This window comes from Chenopodium album, chromosome 27 (genome assembly GCF_948465745.1).
Source record: "Chenopodium album chromosome 27, dcCheAlbu1.1, whole genome shotgun sequence".
NCBI classification, from domain to species: Eukaryota; Viridiplantae; Streptophyta; class Magnoliopsida; order Caryophyllales; family Amaranthaceae; genus Chenopodium; species Chenopodium album.
Genome location: NC_137860.1, coordinates 30,914,982 through 30,932,744, shown reverse-complemented (window position 1 = coordinate 30,932,744; position 17,763 = coordinate 30,914,982). Strand labels below are relative to the sequence as shown.

At 32.8% G+C, this 17,763-nt stretch overlaps 1 protein-coding gene across 1 annotated transcript; it reads right to left on the bottom strand.

Annotated features, from left to right (window-relative positions):
- Positions 1-1,270: 1,270 nt before the first annotated feature.
- On the bottom strand, positions 1,271-4,223 carry LOC145620922 (uncharacterized). The gene is made up of 7 exons (XM_081675662.1): positions 3,269-4,223; positions 2,817-3,098; positions 2,589-2,723; positions 2,419-2,490; positions 2,114-2,323; positions 1,927-2,029; positions 1,271-1,464 (listed from the first exon to the last, which is right to left on the bottom strand). Exons 1-7 carry the CDS (start codon positions 3,869-3,871, stop codon positions 1,427-1,429), a joined length of 1,443 nt encoding a protein of 480 aa, XP_081531788.1. The 5' UTR covers positions 3,872-4,223; the 3' UTR covers positions 1,271-1,426.
- Positions 4,224-17,763: the final 13,540 nt, after the last annotated feature.

Below are 17,763 nucleotides of genomic sequence, written 5' to 3'. Positions count from 1 at the left end.
GGATAACACTCTAAAGCATACACGGTTGACATACTCTCTTTAATCCAGACCCAGTTAATAATTACTTTTGGAGTATAAGCCATTATTTGAAATTGTGTTAAATTACCTATTATTCGGGACCTTGGCACGATCTAAGTATCATTGTGTTACATGATTTCAACATGTAATTTGCCTATACCAACTACTCTATTATTGTTTGCAGTAGTAATTTATGCGGTTAAAAACAATCTCTTATGCTTTTGGTCCCAGACTCGCAGAGTCACAGGGTGTCTACAGCTTCAGATCAACAATTTTCTCAGTTTATATATGTTTTGAATGCTCAAAGTTGGTTAAAGTAAAGTAATTTTGTCCAGTTTGGAGATCCTTACTGAAAGTTAAGAGGAGTAGTGGGGAGGACCTACGGACATTTGCATATAAAAGTAAAAGTGGGAGGGAACAAGGGAGAGCAGCAAGTTACTGAAAACGAAAACAGTACTACATGCAAGTAAGTAACAGTTTAGAGAAGTGACATATTATTCACAGTATTAATCAGTTTGTTGTCTGTTTTTCAGCTAAATAATCTCTAGAAATGTCTGTTTGGTTTTCACAAGTTTATGGATCAACCCACTGTTCCTGCTCTTTCTCAGCTTCTGTTCCAGGTCATATTATATTTTGTAAGACCTCTACATAAAAAGCATACAAGTATTTGTTTAATTGACTGGTTTGGCGATCTTTACCTCCTTGAATTGTTGATGAATATAAGCTGTATGAAATTGAGTCTAATTATATGACTAACTTCATATGTTTAGTACCATAAAAGAATTGCTCCAAGGTTTTATTGGAAAGTTGATGTTTCTATAATTGCCAAATCTAATGTTAAGTTGATCCATGACTTGTTTATAACAACTGTCCTTCAGTAGCTGTTGAATTTTCTCCATCAACTTTTAGTGAAAGAAGCTATATCTTGTGGAAATTTATCAGCTGTGTCTTTCATCCTACAATTATTTTAAAATTCCCTTTTGTCACACATTCACAATAATTCTTCTTGTTTCAATTTGCTTGGTCCCCTTGGTTGAAGATTTTACAAGTTTATAAAAGAACACTAAACGGATTAGATGTGGATGATTGAAAACAACTTTTATATTCACTTTCTGCTCTCTCTTTTCCCATCAATAAGTTTCTCTCATTACTTTGTCTCTGGTCCCCTCTGCTTATTTTCAGGCTCAAATGAAAACCTACTATTGCACTGGCCTCTAAATGTTGCAATTCAGCAGAGTAAGATGCCAACAGGTGCTAAAATTATGCATTTCATCTCATTGCCTTTGGCTTTATACATAGTTACATTCAAATATATACCTATATACTAAACAGAATCAGAAAAGAATCCTAGTTAAGCAATCTGGTTCAATATCCATGAAGGGTTAACTTCTAAGATGGGCCAACTGATTTACATCTCCATTTTTAAACTGCTTGATTCAATGGTGCCTGCACAAGTATTATATAGCGTTAGGATACCTGCGAAGTGATACATGAGTCTTGTTTACCATGACTTGCTAAATAAATTGTTGCCCACTTTATCTTTAACTACACATTTTGTTGCTTTTGTTGATTCTAAGCTAAGAAAAATCAACAAATGCGAAGGTCAAATACCAGATGCCTGTTTCTGTAGGTAAATTTTTCTGCTAGTTGATTAATGTGATATTTTCATGCATAACTAAAACCATGAGCTTTTTTTTTTTTTTTTTTTTTTTTTTTTTTTTTTTTTTTTTTTTTAACCTGTCTTTTTCAAGCCAAAAAAGGCAAAAACGTATAAGAAAGTTTGGATTGTGTGTATTTATATAGTAGTTAAAACTTATAAGTAGGTAGGCTACACCACATGACAATGTATAAACATTATTAATTAGTAGCCTAGTAGGGAATTGGATTAGATGTTTTGGTGTTATCTACCTGTGAATGTCTGTAACGGGAATGGTGTTGATCTCCCCTGTTGAAATTCCATGTTGTAGATATTTTGTAATTCGGCATCCCATTGTAAAGAGTTTGGAACTTGCTGTTGATATCAAATATAATAGAAGTTAGTGAAAGAAAATTATATAGAAAAAAATGGTTACACCAGACTTTAAGAGGACGTTACATTAAAGCATGATGTGTCAAGAAAAGTCTCCGGTACTGGCGCAGGAGCACTAATGCTTCTCCTCAACCCCAAATCAATTGGGTTCCCCACGACTGTGGATCCACAAATTGGATCCATTTGTTCTACATGATTGTATTGTAGGTAGCTGGGATTTGTTAAATCCGGTGATACCCCCATCGTTGGTAGACTTGCAGAGCATGCTGCAAAAACCTGTTGATAAGAGTTGATGGAATAAATTAATATACAGCTTTTTTCTCGTCTTGTTTTGGTTTAACCGTATGACTGGCTATTCTGTATGTCTTTACCTCTTTGGCAATTAATTCATCAATGTTAATGTCAAGCCTGGGATTTACTGCTGCCAATTTCATGGAGAGGAACTGATCCAAAGAAACAAGAGCCAAAAAGTCAGATAAATTTGGAAGTTATAGACTTATAGGAGTATTTTTTAAAAAAGATTACTAGAAACTCTGATTACCTCTACTTGTCTTTGAAGAGATTGGACATAGTTAATTATTTCGTCGAGCATTCCAGCTTTCCCTGTGATCTTGTTGCACCCTGGAACTAAATCTTGAAGATATTTCATTCTCTCACTTATTTTCTCTCTCCTCACCTGCATCATCGACCATAAGTGCAGAATATGAGTTACTGGTGAAGTTTATATCAGTGAAGAAATTTTGTAATGTTGCTATTGTGTTTTGCTTACTCTTTCAGCTAAGCTGTGGCTATCGGTGGCTTGGCCACGCCTTGCTCTGACATGAATGTAATCAGGCTTTTGTACCTCAGACGCCTTTGAATTCTCCTTAGATGTACACCCTGAAGTTTCTTTGCTTTTTTTGTCATTGCTGTTTCCATTGCTTTCCTTTTGGTCACCTTGGCTGCTGCTGCTGCTGTGTTTATTGCTATGCTGTTCTGTGATTTTTGATTCTTCCTCTTCAGCACACCCCTTGCTCTTTTTTGATTTGTTGTCTTCTTCTGCATTCACTACCTGCCACATACCATTTAGAGTAGTTTTTTCAGAGATCAGTCAGTGGCCTACAATTTGTTAACTTTCTATTCTAATCTATTAAATTTTTGTATTCAGGTTTTGCTGATAATATTTTTACTAGCAAATATTGTGGAATCAAATTCAAAAACGAAAGAGGGATCAATCAATACCTTTGGTGTACTTGGGTTTCTTTCTGCTTTCCTCTTCTTGAAGCTCTCTCTTCCAACTGCTCCACTCAGCTTCTGATCTGATAAGAGGGACTCTCTTCCTTTGGCATCACGGGCCGCCTTTAGGCTGGTTGCTGCTGCCTCTGCTACCGATGGCGGGCAACTGGCTGTTCTTGAAATGCCATAATCCGTCTCATAGCCAGGATTGTTATGGACTTCTCCAGCAGTCTCAATCCCCAAGCTCCCAACATTGATCCCACTTTTTGGCATCCCGAAATCCATCCACCCATTCTCGGCACCCGGATCAGCCTTAATGGGTCGATTTAGAAGCTCATTCAGTGTTGGGCCAGTTGTAACTGAGCTTGGACAGAAATTCATGTCTGCGCCCTGAAAATCTTGTGCTTCAGTAGGGAAAAAAGAGAGCATACTGAGGTCATTGAAGCAACTTAGTTGTTGTTGTGTTGGTTGGACTTGGAAGAGCTGCTCTTGTTGCCACTTAAGAACCATCCTCTGTCTTTCCAAAACACTCATCTCCATGCCTTTTCCTCCGATAACGTTTGCTGGCGTGTTCAGGCAGTGCAGCATCTCCGGTAAAGCTCTATTCATTGCCTTAACAAATCCAAAAATAGTAAGGGAAATATGATTGCTTTTGTGCTGTTACGAAGTCTTAATATGTACTACTATAACAGTTTGTTGTTCTTTTGCTTTTATGAAGGTGTGGGGAAAGGGAAGTTGGTGTGTGCTGCAAGGATTAGGCAGGCTTTTGTAATGCTTAGGTACCTAACACAAGTTCTTCATGAGCAAGGTACTACTACTCTACGACTCTTTTTATGTTCCCTTTTGTTATTTGATGCTATTTAAGCTGTGGCTGGAAAAAATATATTGAGAGAAGAGTTGGGGAAGAAGTGAGGGTATTTATAAAAAGTGTAAAAAAAGGAGTTTGGGTTGAGATATCTGACTATTAGGAGGCTCGTATCTGACGTAACTAACCGGAATAATTAAGAGAGAGAAAAATTAAATTTCATCTTTATTTTGTATTTTCTTTTTCCATCATTTATATTTCAGTATATTCATTTTATTTTTTCAGATACATATAGAGTTAGGTCTGTTCTCTTTAGATTATTTTCAGTTCAATTCAGTTTTTAATTTCCTTCTCTCATAAAATATTCAATTCAATTCAGTTCAGCTTAGTTCAGTCAATTAGAACAGACCCTTGGAAGTTTATTAAAGTCTAAATTATTATTAATTTGCTCGTTTGGGATTACTTTAGATATACTCAGGTACACCTAAGAATTTGTTAATATATTTATGGTGTTTTTGGGGGTCCTGAGGGGGCAAGTAGAGAAATGAAATGGATGGATGAGAGAGATAGAAAGGGGCAACTGGGGCAGAGAGCCATCGAATGTAACCATAACTAGAGGCTGTGGGCCGTGGGACCTTCCTGACATATGACTGCCACGCGGGCTTGTCCTGCCAACGGCAAAACGGGGTTTGAGATAGTTTTTATTTGGACGGGGTTCAGAAATCAGAACTTCAGATATTCATATGATTAGTTCTTAGCTTATTATGATGATTTGTGACTTAATTGCATATGTTATTTAATGAGTTTATCTCAGATTTTGGTCATTTAAGGACTTGGTTTTTGGGTAGATACTAGATTGTGACCCCACCGTGATGGCTGCAGGGTAGTCTGGGCCTTGAATACGTTTATGCCCACATGATTTGGTACACGTGGCAGGTTTTAGGAGCCCCCATCTATGACATGTCAGCTTTATGATGTGTAAGATGATGAGGTGAAACAAGGCTGTGAGAGGTCTGGTACTTTTTTGAGCTACCTTTGCCTGTAGATTCTGAAGGTATATGGGAATGGGGATTACAATGAGGCATCTTTTAAATTGCATCTCATTTAATTGAGATTAATGTTTACTTTGCTTGTCCTAGCCATCTTTGTCTAACCTTATAAACTTCCATGTAACTGGGAGCGCATGTCCATCTGGTTCTCGAGTTTAGAAATCTAATTGCCCCCATAATAGGAATTAGGAGACCATAATCATTATAATGCCATATCGTTAATTATTAATCAGGATAAAGATTGTTAGTTTTTCAAATAACTTTCATCCTGTCAGTCAATTGGTTTTTGTTTGAAAATTATGACTTTTATTTGGTTGGTTAGTTGATTGGATCATATGGTTTCTTATGTCTAATTAAATTTGATATTTGATGTTTACCACTTGCGTCCTCACTAATGATAGGAGGTGAAAAAGGAATATAAACTTGGACCAATTTAGATACTAATATTAGATCTCCTATCAGAACAACTTAAAGCAAAATTATTAATCTGATTATGACTCTTCTTCTAGGATTGAGGATTGATTAGTACTTAACACTTTGGAATTAATGAAGAGGAATTTTCGCTTTTCCTTTTTTTTTTGAAGGATAAGATGTCTGTTTCATGTACCTATATAGCAGATTTTGTCAATCTAATTATGTCTCCAATTGTGGGCTTACTAGATAGTGATTGATGGATTAACATAAGTTTTTCCATTTTATTTTGCTGAGGTGACAAGTTCACTTCAAGCTGGAACCTCAACGAAAAAAAATCTACTCTAATTAGCATAAAATTAAGGTTGTTTCTTCCTTTATTATAATTTGATTAATGGTAATTAGCACCCAAACCTCTATTGATTGGTGGCCTTGAGTGCTTTATCCTTCAGGGCTTACTTCATTAGCTGTAAACAAGTTGCCCATTTATAGACTTAATCTCTACTTTGTCTTTGACCTGCACAAACTTGAATTAGATTGGGGATTTGGGGTGCAGTAAGCATACTAAAGTGATTTTCTTTATTAAACTTGTGAGTTGTTATCGTAACAGAATTATTTTATGATCAATTGCTAGATGCCATTGTGCCATGATTTCAACAATTATTAGTGCTCTCGTATCTTCACTCGTCCTGGCTGTTTTCTCGTCATCTCGTGTGCTCGTTTTATATTTAATTAGTGCGAAGTATTTAGGTAGGCTGTATTTCTTTTAGAATCTTAAACCTTTTTCGTATGCTTGTTATTATATTTTTTTTTTTTATGTTTTTTTTTTTTTTTTTTATTTTTATTTTTAAAATCGAATTTATAATATAAGGTGTGGTTTAATTAGGCTCGCATTGTTCAAATGATGCCTTATTAGCTGAAGCTCAAATACGGTATTTGTGATTTTGTAGAGGCATGATGAAGATAAAATGGATATATGGTGGGGAGCAAGTCCAGTGAGGATGAAGGGTACTTCCATTATCAAGCTCCTGGGCCCTGCAAATTCTAGTGTCAATCTCCCTCCTACCTTTATTGTTAGTAAGTCTCTCTCTTCCTCTCCCTCCCCTTTCTTTCTCCAAGTTGTAAATAGCCACATAATGATCCTTAAGTAAGAAAATAAAAAAGCAATTAGGGGACCTCTTTCTCATATTTTCCTTTCTATCATTGTCATCTCTGTGGGCTTAATCAACTAAAAAAGATTACCTTTTTTCTCTCTTGCCCCTTCATGGCTCGTAGCCTTTTCGAGTACGAGCTTGATACTTTTCACCTTCACCCCGAATTGTCACACATAATCAGGCTGTCCATATTTGAATGAGTAGTGGCTTGTGATCTATGGCAGTCCATAATTGTCCAGTTTTACCTAGGATCATTATTCATGGCATCATGATTTGGTCATTTGGACTAGTTATTTGTTCCATTTTTATGTGCCAATTGACTGTTAAGCAAGTTTGAGTTTGCTAGAATTTATGACATAATGATGCAGGTGTAGTGATGAATTCTTAGACTAATTAGTAAAGATGTGAATCTTTTACAGGATGACAATTAGATTTTAGGGTAATACTGCCTTGTGGCTTGTTGTAACTCTAGTTTTAGCTATATAATTTCGGGCATAATACTGTACAAAAAGTATACATATTTTTAGTCACTAATAGTTTAAACCAACTAGAGTAATTGTATACCAAGGACTCAGAATTGAGAATCATAATACTGTTGTATTAAGCTTAACTCGAATACTAGTATTTCATTTTCCCCGTCAATCACAATCACTATGATATAGCGTCTTTCCAGAATATATTAATTTATTAAGCGGAAAATGCTATAACTAAGCCAGCATAATCATGACAAAGAAAATATTTTAATTACACTGATACAGAGCAAGTACATACGGAGTAATAGTTTGCCTTTATTAATTGAGACTGAGGAATAATGCTTAAATGACGTTATACAAAGTATATTTCATTAGAATACATACTAGAGTTGCTGAAAAAGTAGAGGATTTTGTGGGAGTATATGCAAAGCAGTCGAGTCGTCAATTTTGGGCAGTATGGTCCTATTCAAAGCTATGGTAGAAGTAAATAGGTCTTCTGCACCAGTAGTTGATAAACTAGCAGAGAATTTATTAATACTGAATATAGTGTATTTTTATATAATATACAAAGTATAAATCATATATACAATATAATATACTTGTATGTATACTGTATTACACTCACCATATGATTGATAAATTTGGAAGTTTATAATTAGAACGATTGGCAGTATGCCCTTGACAATCTTTGCACTCTTATATGTCAACCTGTGATTGGAGCTCAAGTTTCAATGTAATCTCATTGGCTTCAGAGCTAATAATCTTTGGGAAGATACTAGTAGTAATTCAGGCCGGGCGAGCCATTGATGCTTAACTACTTGTAGTAGTTTTAAATCATTAAAATTTATTTAATTTATACGAAGAATTTTATTATTATTATTATAAATTTCTTCTAATGTTAGTCATATCATAATCTTATCTTTCTTGCATGATCTAAATGGAAGCTTAATAATAGAGAGAGAGAGAGAGAATGTGGTAGAGGAGATTGAGGGAGGCAGTGAAAGACATGCACCAAATCAAATACAATGGATGGAAATTCCAGTTTAGCCCCTCTCCTAATTCATTCTCTCACCTGTGCTTTAATGAGGCATCCTTGTTTGTCTTTTTTTTTGCGGCTGATAGTTATTGCTAATCATATGCAAATGAAGTAATTAGGACATTATGTGTCCCCTCTCTTTTGAGTTAAAGCTAATTTATGTTGTAGAGGCCTCTCATCAAGGCTCTATTGTCTCAAGACTCTCAACTTTGTTGAGCTATTTTTTATTCCGAAAATTAAAATTGATCTTCTTTTAACTGAACTTAGTTATAGTATAGCAAAGGTTACATGTGAGTTTGTCAAAAATTATTATAACTTGATTTACTTTACTTGAAATAAGATAAAATAGTAAATGAAGCTTGACCAAACAAATTTTAATTGAGGCTATAGACTTCATATTAGATCGTTGATAGTTTCCTTGTGGGATGTACATTCGAGTATGAACTATGTATTCTCATACATATTAATATGCGTGATGTTCAGTATTTGTTTGATTTTTGTACTTTTAGCTATTTTAAACTTTGTATTCAAAGCCTTTATGAGCTATTTTTTACATTTACCAAAAATTATGTCACTTTAGTCACCTTTACATTTTGGAAATATGTAATCCAGTCACAATTATTTTGATGTTATGAAATGGCTTTTTGCATAGATTTATTTACATGGAGTTTTTTTATAAGTTGATAGCCATTGTATGATTTCTTTTAGACTTACTCCACGTAATAAAACCTACACAAAATGTTATGTTAATTTTATAAATTGATAATCATTTATGATTCCGTATAGAGTTACTTCATGTAATAAAACCTACACAAATTGTTGTGGCCTGTGTGGGGGGAGAGTAGGAGTTCCGAGATCTAATTCAATTCTACTCTAGTAATAATTTCAGTATGTGTATGTTCCAATATGCAAGATTTGACGTAGGACCACAATGGAAGTCATCCTTTGCCCATTTCACTGGTTGGTCGTGTCAGAGATGGGTGAGTCAGTGAGTGAGTATGAGCGAAACATTAATTAGGAATGGTCAAGCAACTTTGTTAACTTGGTTATATTGTACTTCTGTGAATTCCTAGCCTTTCCCTTATGGCCTCCCATTTTTTTTCTCGTGGTCCTAGAAGTATACTGCTATAATAAATTTATACAAGTATAACTTTCTAAGAATATACCTTGAATTTTAATACTATTGTAAAAATAATGTTGATAATTTTTAGATATTTTTGCTTGATAAGCTAACATATGTAGAATATTGTTTTGACTTTTCTTTCTTCTTGGGTATATATGCTTGGAAACTCCCTTGGTTCTTTGTTACCTTAAAATTGTGCCATGATCATATAATATATAATAATAAACTACCAGCTTGATCTTTTGAAGCTCTTTAAATACGTAGTATATGATAAACAGAGCTATACTCGTAGTAAACTTAGGTGTAGAGGATATAAAGGATATAATTTATAATAATATCCTCTGTTTTTGTTTCATATATGAAATTTTTTTCCCCTGGTAGTTTAGTTTAGGTTGTATAACTATTAACTAATAATCATTATGAATATGATAAGAAGTACATGAAATAAGCGTGTGCTTTAACTTTCTCTGTGTGGCTACTCATTCATTTGATTGCTTCAAGTTGTTATCTTTATTTGTTGAAAAACATTAGTAATTATGTAATTCATAAGGATGTATATATGTACTCAGTATGTTTGTTGGGTTGACATCAAATGTTACGGGAAGTACAAGTTCATAGGAAGCTGAAAGCTATGGTTTATACAATTAAGTAGTATACAATAAGTCATGGTTTTTATAGTGTTATTTTGTCTGTAAAATTTAGAACCTTCAAGTGCTAAACTATGCACAACCTGATTAGTGCGATTAATTTGACTGCGAATGACTATTGGATGTTCTATTGCTCTTGCTACTGGGTGGTACTGTAAATGGTAATTTTATACATGCTTCTGCCTTATAAATGCTTCTGCCTTATACATGATCAAAATGATACGAGTAACTTTCTAATATTATATTGCTGAGCTAACCTAGGGGAATGTTTATCAATTAGAATTGGTACATGCATGCACAGTGAGATGCACTCCTTTTGTACGAGGGAGTATTGAAAAATGTGTTCTCCCACAATGCTTGATGTGTGAAAATCAACTCTCTACAATAATTCAAATGTATAATAACTGACCAATAGAATTTGGCCATAACTATATAACATTATTATGTTTAGTTGGATTAATCTAATCATAATTTTGTTCAAAAAAATAAAAATAAAATCTAATTATAATTAATACCCTTAATTAGATAATACTGACTATTGAGTACTTATTAAACACTTTACTGAGGAGTTAAAGCATGTTTTGAGTTGAACATTTGATTATTTTGATATCTCGAACCGTTTGGGACTTCAATACTTCCTTCGTCTCTAAATTACATTTTCACTTCTAGCATTTATTTCTCACATAATAGAGAGAAGTAGGAATGTAATTTAGGGACAGAGAGAGTATTTTTTTTTCACCGGTTGGAACTTAGAGCTATGAATCCGACTGAAATTTAATATATTAACTCAAATTGTGGTGTACTCCAAATTATTAATAGAGCTTGTTTTACTCTATAATATAGTGAGTAATACACATATGAAAACTTGACATGTAGTAATAAAAAGAGGTTGTCGTACTTGGAAATTTGTTGTGTGAAATTTGAACCTTAAAAGGATGTCGATCTCTATATTTATGTAGTTACATAAAATGATAAAAGTGATTAATTTACATCATTGACCATGCTCTCTGGGTTTCCTTCTTTCCTGGCCCCTGGTTATCTGCAAAACATGGAGCTAACTGTCGTTAGCTTCTTAAAATTATCTTTCTATTGTTTTCTATGTTATCATCATCTTCGTACAATAAATACATGTATACATCAGGATTTTCTTTCCCAAGTTTCTCATGGATGTCGATAGAAATGTCATTGAATATTTATGGAGGCAAGACATGCTAAGATAATTTTATTAATTGATCAACAAGAGGGAAAAGAAATCATCACTTCATATATAACCTAACCAAATAAATATATTATAATTCTTGTCAAAATATAAAAATAAATATATATTATAAAGAAAAATAAATTTTTACTCTAAAAAATCATCATTTCAATTGCCCAAAATCATTCTTCTGTTTCTTCACTAACACCTTATATGTACATAGAGGTAGATGCACTCAAGAATAGTTTTTTTACTCAATTATTAATTTTTTTTTTCCCATTTTTAAAGCAAAATATATAAGATATGACAATATTTGGGTGCACCTTAGGTGCATATAATTTCCCCCAGGTGTACATAATTTTTTAAGTTTCTTCATATTACCAAGATAAAATTTGCATGATCTTAGAAATTTACTCTCTTTTGAGCAAGGCTTATTCTCTTCACCTTTTTTTTTTTTTTTTTTTTTTTTTTTTTTTTTTGACGGGGTCTTCACCTTATTTTTCACTTATTTCAGGAAAAATAAATTCAGATAAAATAAGTTCAATAAATAAGTTGTGATAAGGGTTAATTAGGCTTACCCAAGTTCAATTTACAACCAAAATAAGATCTAATAAGGGCTAATAAGTTCAGATAAGATCAAATAAGTTTAGATAAGTAAAAATCAGGTGAATAAACACACTCTAAGTACAACAAATTGACTTTTAAATTATTCGTATTCTAACTTTGACTTGATTTTATTTTTTTAAAACTTTGGTATATGTATAATATGTGTTATTGATTTAGAAATAAAACTTATTAAACATTATGTAGTATTATAACTAACTTTATTAACTTATACGTAGTAATGTGTGAACTTACTTTTCCTACACATGTTAAGATTGTTAACTATTATTTGAACTTATATTATTCATGCCACATATGCTTTCAAGCTAACTTTCTTTATAACCAGTTTGTGCCTCAATGGTTAGCTATAGATTGCTAATTAAATAAGCTTGACCTTTTCAATTAGCCCTAGAAATTTAATTATTTTAATATACTAATGTCCAAAAATTTTGAAAACTCTTTTATCAAGGAAACTAGATGAACACACGGTTTGTTTGAATTTTTAAATATATATATATATGTAAAGAACACATTTTCATTTAATTTGTCACATAACAGGTGCTACTACATGTAGTCCAAAATTTAAATAAAATTACAGCATTGAATAGTAAATCATGCAAACGTAATAAAATTAACATTAATCAATAAAATGATTATGCACATAAACGTATCAAATAAAAATCATTAGAGGACAGTGGACCTCTCATGGCCTTTTGTTTATCATATTGGTGTCCTACTTTAATGGTCCCATTAATGGTGGAGAAACGATATGATATCCTTTCCAACAGTGAACATTATCAAGTACTCTAGTAAAAAAAAAAGCGATTGATAGCTACTTCTGATAAAACTAATTAAGATCCTCCGGCCGATTACTTGGCCTTTTATAGCAATCATAGTCTTGTTCACCAAATCAGTCCCTAGTGTAGGCCACAAATTTGGTAGTCATATGTAGTCACAAAACTACCTCCCATTTTGATATAACTAGTCACAAAATTTGGTAGTCATGTAATCACAAACGAAGTATTTGATATTTATATGGAATATGTAATTTATTTTTGAGATAAATTTGATCTATACATGGAATATGCAGTTTTTAATAACCCAATGTTTTTTTTAGTCTTATAGGATTGCTAACAATTGATCAAATTAATTTTCACTATTTAAAGGTCTCATTGGTAACCCATTATTTAAATGACATTATAGTTAAAGTCGTAACTAATTATGGTTAAACGGCTAATTCCCATCTTAATTCCCTTGTTTTTTTTTTTGGGGCATTTACTAACCATGGTTAGTGTTATAAACTTAGAACAATGATGATGAAAAATCCATTTAATTACCAATAATAAGTCAATAATGACACTTTTCCTAACTTAGGGCCTGTGCTCATTGACTGAACTCAGCTGAGCTCAGCTGAACTAAACTGAACTGAAATGAATATTTTATAAGAGAAGGAAAAATTAGGAGCTGAACTGAATTTCAACGTAAGAGAACAGACCCTTAGTGTGTGTCATATTGAGCTGATTTTCACTTACTAGTATAGACTTATTTTATCTCATCTTATAAACTTAATTAAACTTTTTAGATATGAATTAAGTGAATATAAGGTCAACATAGTAGACCCTTAATTCTATTTAATAATTCATATATCTATCCCCATTAGATGTAAGTCAGTAAGTGTATGGCAGGAAACCATTGTAATCACTCTGTACAAAGTATTTAAAAATCGAGCTATAAATTCTAAAATAGTCCTTGTAGTTGTGTATTTGAACATATGATTATGCTTCCAATTGGGAGACGTGATTATCACCACCTAATGGTCATGTGCAGGTCCTTTAGGAATGAGATTCAAGACCTAAAAGCTAATTTGAACGCCCTCCAATTTCCATGTACTTATCCAAAAAAAGATTTTCATAATTTAACCCAAATTCCACACTTTGAAGCAAGTAGGCAAACCCCAACTTGTGCTTTAAGTCTACTTAGACGAAGCAAATTAAGATGAGATGAGATTGGATTGATTACTTACCTTTTAAGGGGATGTATTTTATGACAGAACAGACACCAAATTATGATGGATTAATTTACACTCACCCAAAGTATAGCAATTAACAATAAGGGGATGCACGTGAATAACTATTACTGTTAAAAAAAATATATACATGATGAGCAAATGCACTAATAAAGCAAAATAGCAATTTAATACAGGAATAGAAAATGTCTGCCTATTATTATTTTTCACTATTATTCAATGTTCCAAGGATAAGGATATAAGTTTTGAATCGCCAAAGGTTTATCTTATTGGATTGTTTTTTCACCATTTGCAAGACTAAACTGATAAGAGTCAAGCATGCATGTTCCTTTTTAAATCAAAGACAAAAAAAGAGAAAAAAAAAATCCATGACACTTTCTCGCTTTAGCAAGAGCACACGATAATTCAAATACAAAGTAACAACATAAATAATGATAGGGATCCTTTGAATTCTAATTATGTTATATTAATTAAAAATCGGTTGTTTAGGGATTTGTTTTAATCATGTTATATTTATAAATTTGCCCTTATTTAACATCAATTATATTGTATTGATTCAATATTGTGATTATTTTTAAGGAAGAAGGGGGAAAAAAAAAATCATTGATACACATACAAACGTAAGGATAAGGGTTCCACCCTACCAAATCAACTATCTACATTGTTTCCATTAAAGATTGACGGATTAGGAAAAAGTATTCAAATAAAGATATTGGCTTTCTCTTTAAGGAAAGACGTTTTAAAAAAAAAAACATAATAAATGGCTAAGAACTAGAAAAGATAGATAGATGCATGCATATGCATACTATGGAGTTTATGATGGGATATTAAACACAATATTTAAATAAGGAGTCAATTGGATTATAGTGCAAGTATGGTCAAAGATCACGTGAAGATGCCAAAATAAAAACATTAACACCAAAGTGACAGGGGGATCGAACTGGAAAACGAAACGACCAGATGAACATCTCCCACCCTGCCAATGTCAAATCATCTAGTTTTGATGTGATCATTTAACTGCCGCAAATTGTATAGTACGAGTACGTAGATTTTACCAAGGTCTTATACTCGTATTTTAGAATCATCCCCAAATAAAGACTACAGAGAAAAATTATTCCAAGCTAAGGCTAAGTTGATCGACCATATCCTATTAACAGATGTACCTATCAATATCTATAATTCTATACCTCAAATTCGGATTTTCAAAGGATGCAACCCCCACCCACGGGGAGAGCACAACCGAGGCCAAGGAAGTCTAAGGCCCTGTACATTTGTACTTCCTCCGGTTTTTTTAGATGAACTTAAGCCCTGTTTACTTCACCTTAAATAAATCTTTGTCAATTTTAAACTATGGCTTACAACATTTTCATAATGCATATAGAGCTACAAATAGAAGTGACTTTGACATAATTTGATTTCATATAACATCCCTAAAAATTTAACTTGTAAATTTAAGTGATACATGTATTGTTTACAACAAAAGTTAGCAGTTCAAAATATTTAATTCTTAGCATATCAATGCCAACATTTCATAAGCAAGTCCATATACCATGTAACACCTTCACTCTTGGATATAATTCTACCCTAATTTGGCTAACATTTCCTCCATATCCTCACACAATCAAATTTCATTTCTAATCACATTAAACCAAACCAGAGTAACAAAGGAGATTGTGGAAGAAAGGAAAAATGGGAGAAATGAATAGTGGGTCAAACGAAAGTTGAGCAAATTAAGACTTGTTAAGTTTGACATAAATCATTTTCAATGACAAATGGAAAACATATTTTCGAAGAAAATAAAAATGTGGCTTTGTTTTTCTACAAGAAAAGTTATATAGGACGGAAATATACGTAGAATTGTAAAGGAAAGTAAAAAAAAAAGGTAAGGAGGAAAATGTGACTTCCTTTCTTTAGTAAAGAAAAATGTTTTTTAGTTGAAAGTGTAATTTTTCACCTTTACTAACCAAACAAAGAAATATAAGGGGAAACTGGAAAATCATTTTCCACGAAAATATTATCATCAAACCAAACATTCCCTAAACTGAAATAATAGGAATACTTGCTCTTAAAATACTCCCTAACCTAATAATAGGCATAAGCAAGAATTAATGATGCAACTATTTGAACAAGCCAGAGAAGTTTCAAGCATACTAAGAGTACATTATCTACCACTATTATAACACCTTTATAAAGGTTTGTGATTGTGAGAAAGGAGACCAGGGCTTAGAGGGTGTCCGGGGTATCTCTAACCCAAATTACTGAACACCATATGGTTTTGTCCCCATTTTATTTGGGCATGAAGGCCATTCCATTACTATCACACTCAAAATACGTTTTTGCTTTACAATTTTTTTAATCACTTCTCTAATTAATATCCCATTTAAAATGCCATATTAGTAGACAGGTACATAGCAAAACTTATTGTTTATTCAACATTCAAGAGTTAAATATACAATTGTTTTATGTATTATGTTTTCTAATCAGAAGCACAAATGTATGGAGCTACCCACTTTGAACCAGTACTATAAAATAATCATGAAAGCAAGAGACATCAAGTATATCAGCAATTAGATACCCAATTTGCCCTACTAAAATTGTCCTATTTGACTATATTTTGTGACAAATTTTTGGATTAAATTGGGCAATTTTAGTTGACAAAAGGAGTACTGTAATTAATTTTACTTGCTCAAAGCAAATTTATGAAGAGAAAAAGAGTGTAAAATGATGTGCGTAAACCCGTAAGGATACTCTAGGCAACAACTGACAGCAAGACAAGAAATCTAATCGTAAAATAATTTGCCTGTACGTCTTTAGGGCACAAAGATCAATCATATCAACAGCCCTCTTATTATACCAACTTCATTCATAAATTTGCATTTCTTCCTAAATAATTGTTCATATTACAATTATTGTAAAATGAAGAGAGTATGAAACTCAATATCCTAAAAAGAAGATAACACCAAACCATTAAAACTTCAAAATATAATACGCTATCAAGATGTAGCTATTCAAGCTATGGAAGGGACCTACATGTTTGTTTTGATCATCATGAACCATCAAAAAAAAAAAAAAAAAAAGTGGCTTAGTCTCAATATCTAAACTTGAAATTTTTACAAGATCAACTCCCCACACACAATAAAAAGATTAAATTAGTCACAAAAAAAAAGGCTTTATGATCAGCGACAGCCCTTTCCAAACCAAAACCATTTTGTGGCTGTCAAAACATTGTAAGAGCGAAATACTCAAGCATACATCAACCCTTTCCAAACCAAAACCATTTTGTGGCTGTCAAATTCAATTCAATTTTAAGGTTGACAATCACGATTTAGCTTTGGGAAAGGCTATACAGGGAAACTCCTAAACTGTCCAATGCCTATAATAACTAAGGCCTTGTGTAGCCTATAAAATAAGGTCAAAATTCGTAATAGGAAAGACCAATACTCCGCGCTTAAAATAACATAGGGTTATGGGATTGTCCAAGCCCAAGAGTTCATGTGGGTAATAAAAAAAAAAAAACAAAAAAGAGAACATACTCCCTCCATCCTTAAATTAATTACTACGTAAATGGAATTTGGGCACTCTTTTAAGAACGACCTAAAAGGAAAATGGGGTAATCTTTAAGAGATGGAGGGAGTATACATTAACTAGTTGTAATCTTACGCAAAAGATATAACTCATAATTGAGTTTGAGATAAATTACCCACTTTGGAAATTAAGTCAGGGGGTCTCACAAGGTCATGTCAGGTCGCTTATGAGATCATATACCTAACTACCCAAGTGACCTGGAGAGTAAGGGAGCAAACAACATAACAAGCTTACTTTAATCAGTTTATCAGTTTAGGAGGTGTTTGGTATAATAATTTTAGATGTAGGAAACGTATTCAATTAAGTGTTTTCATTTCTAATTGATTGATATGGGTTAAATGTAACAAATACCGTTTTCTAAGGATAACAAAATCCCCCTATTTGTTACCCT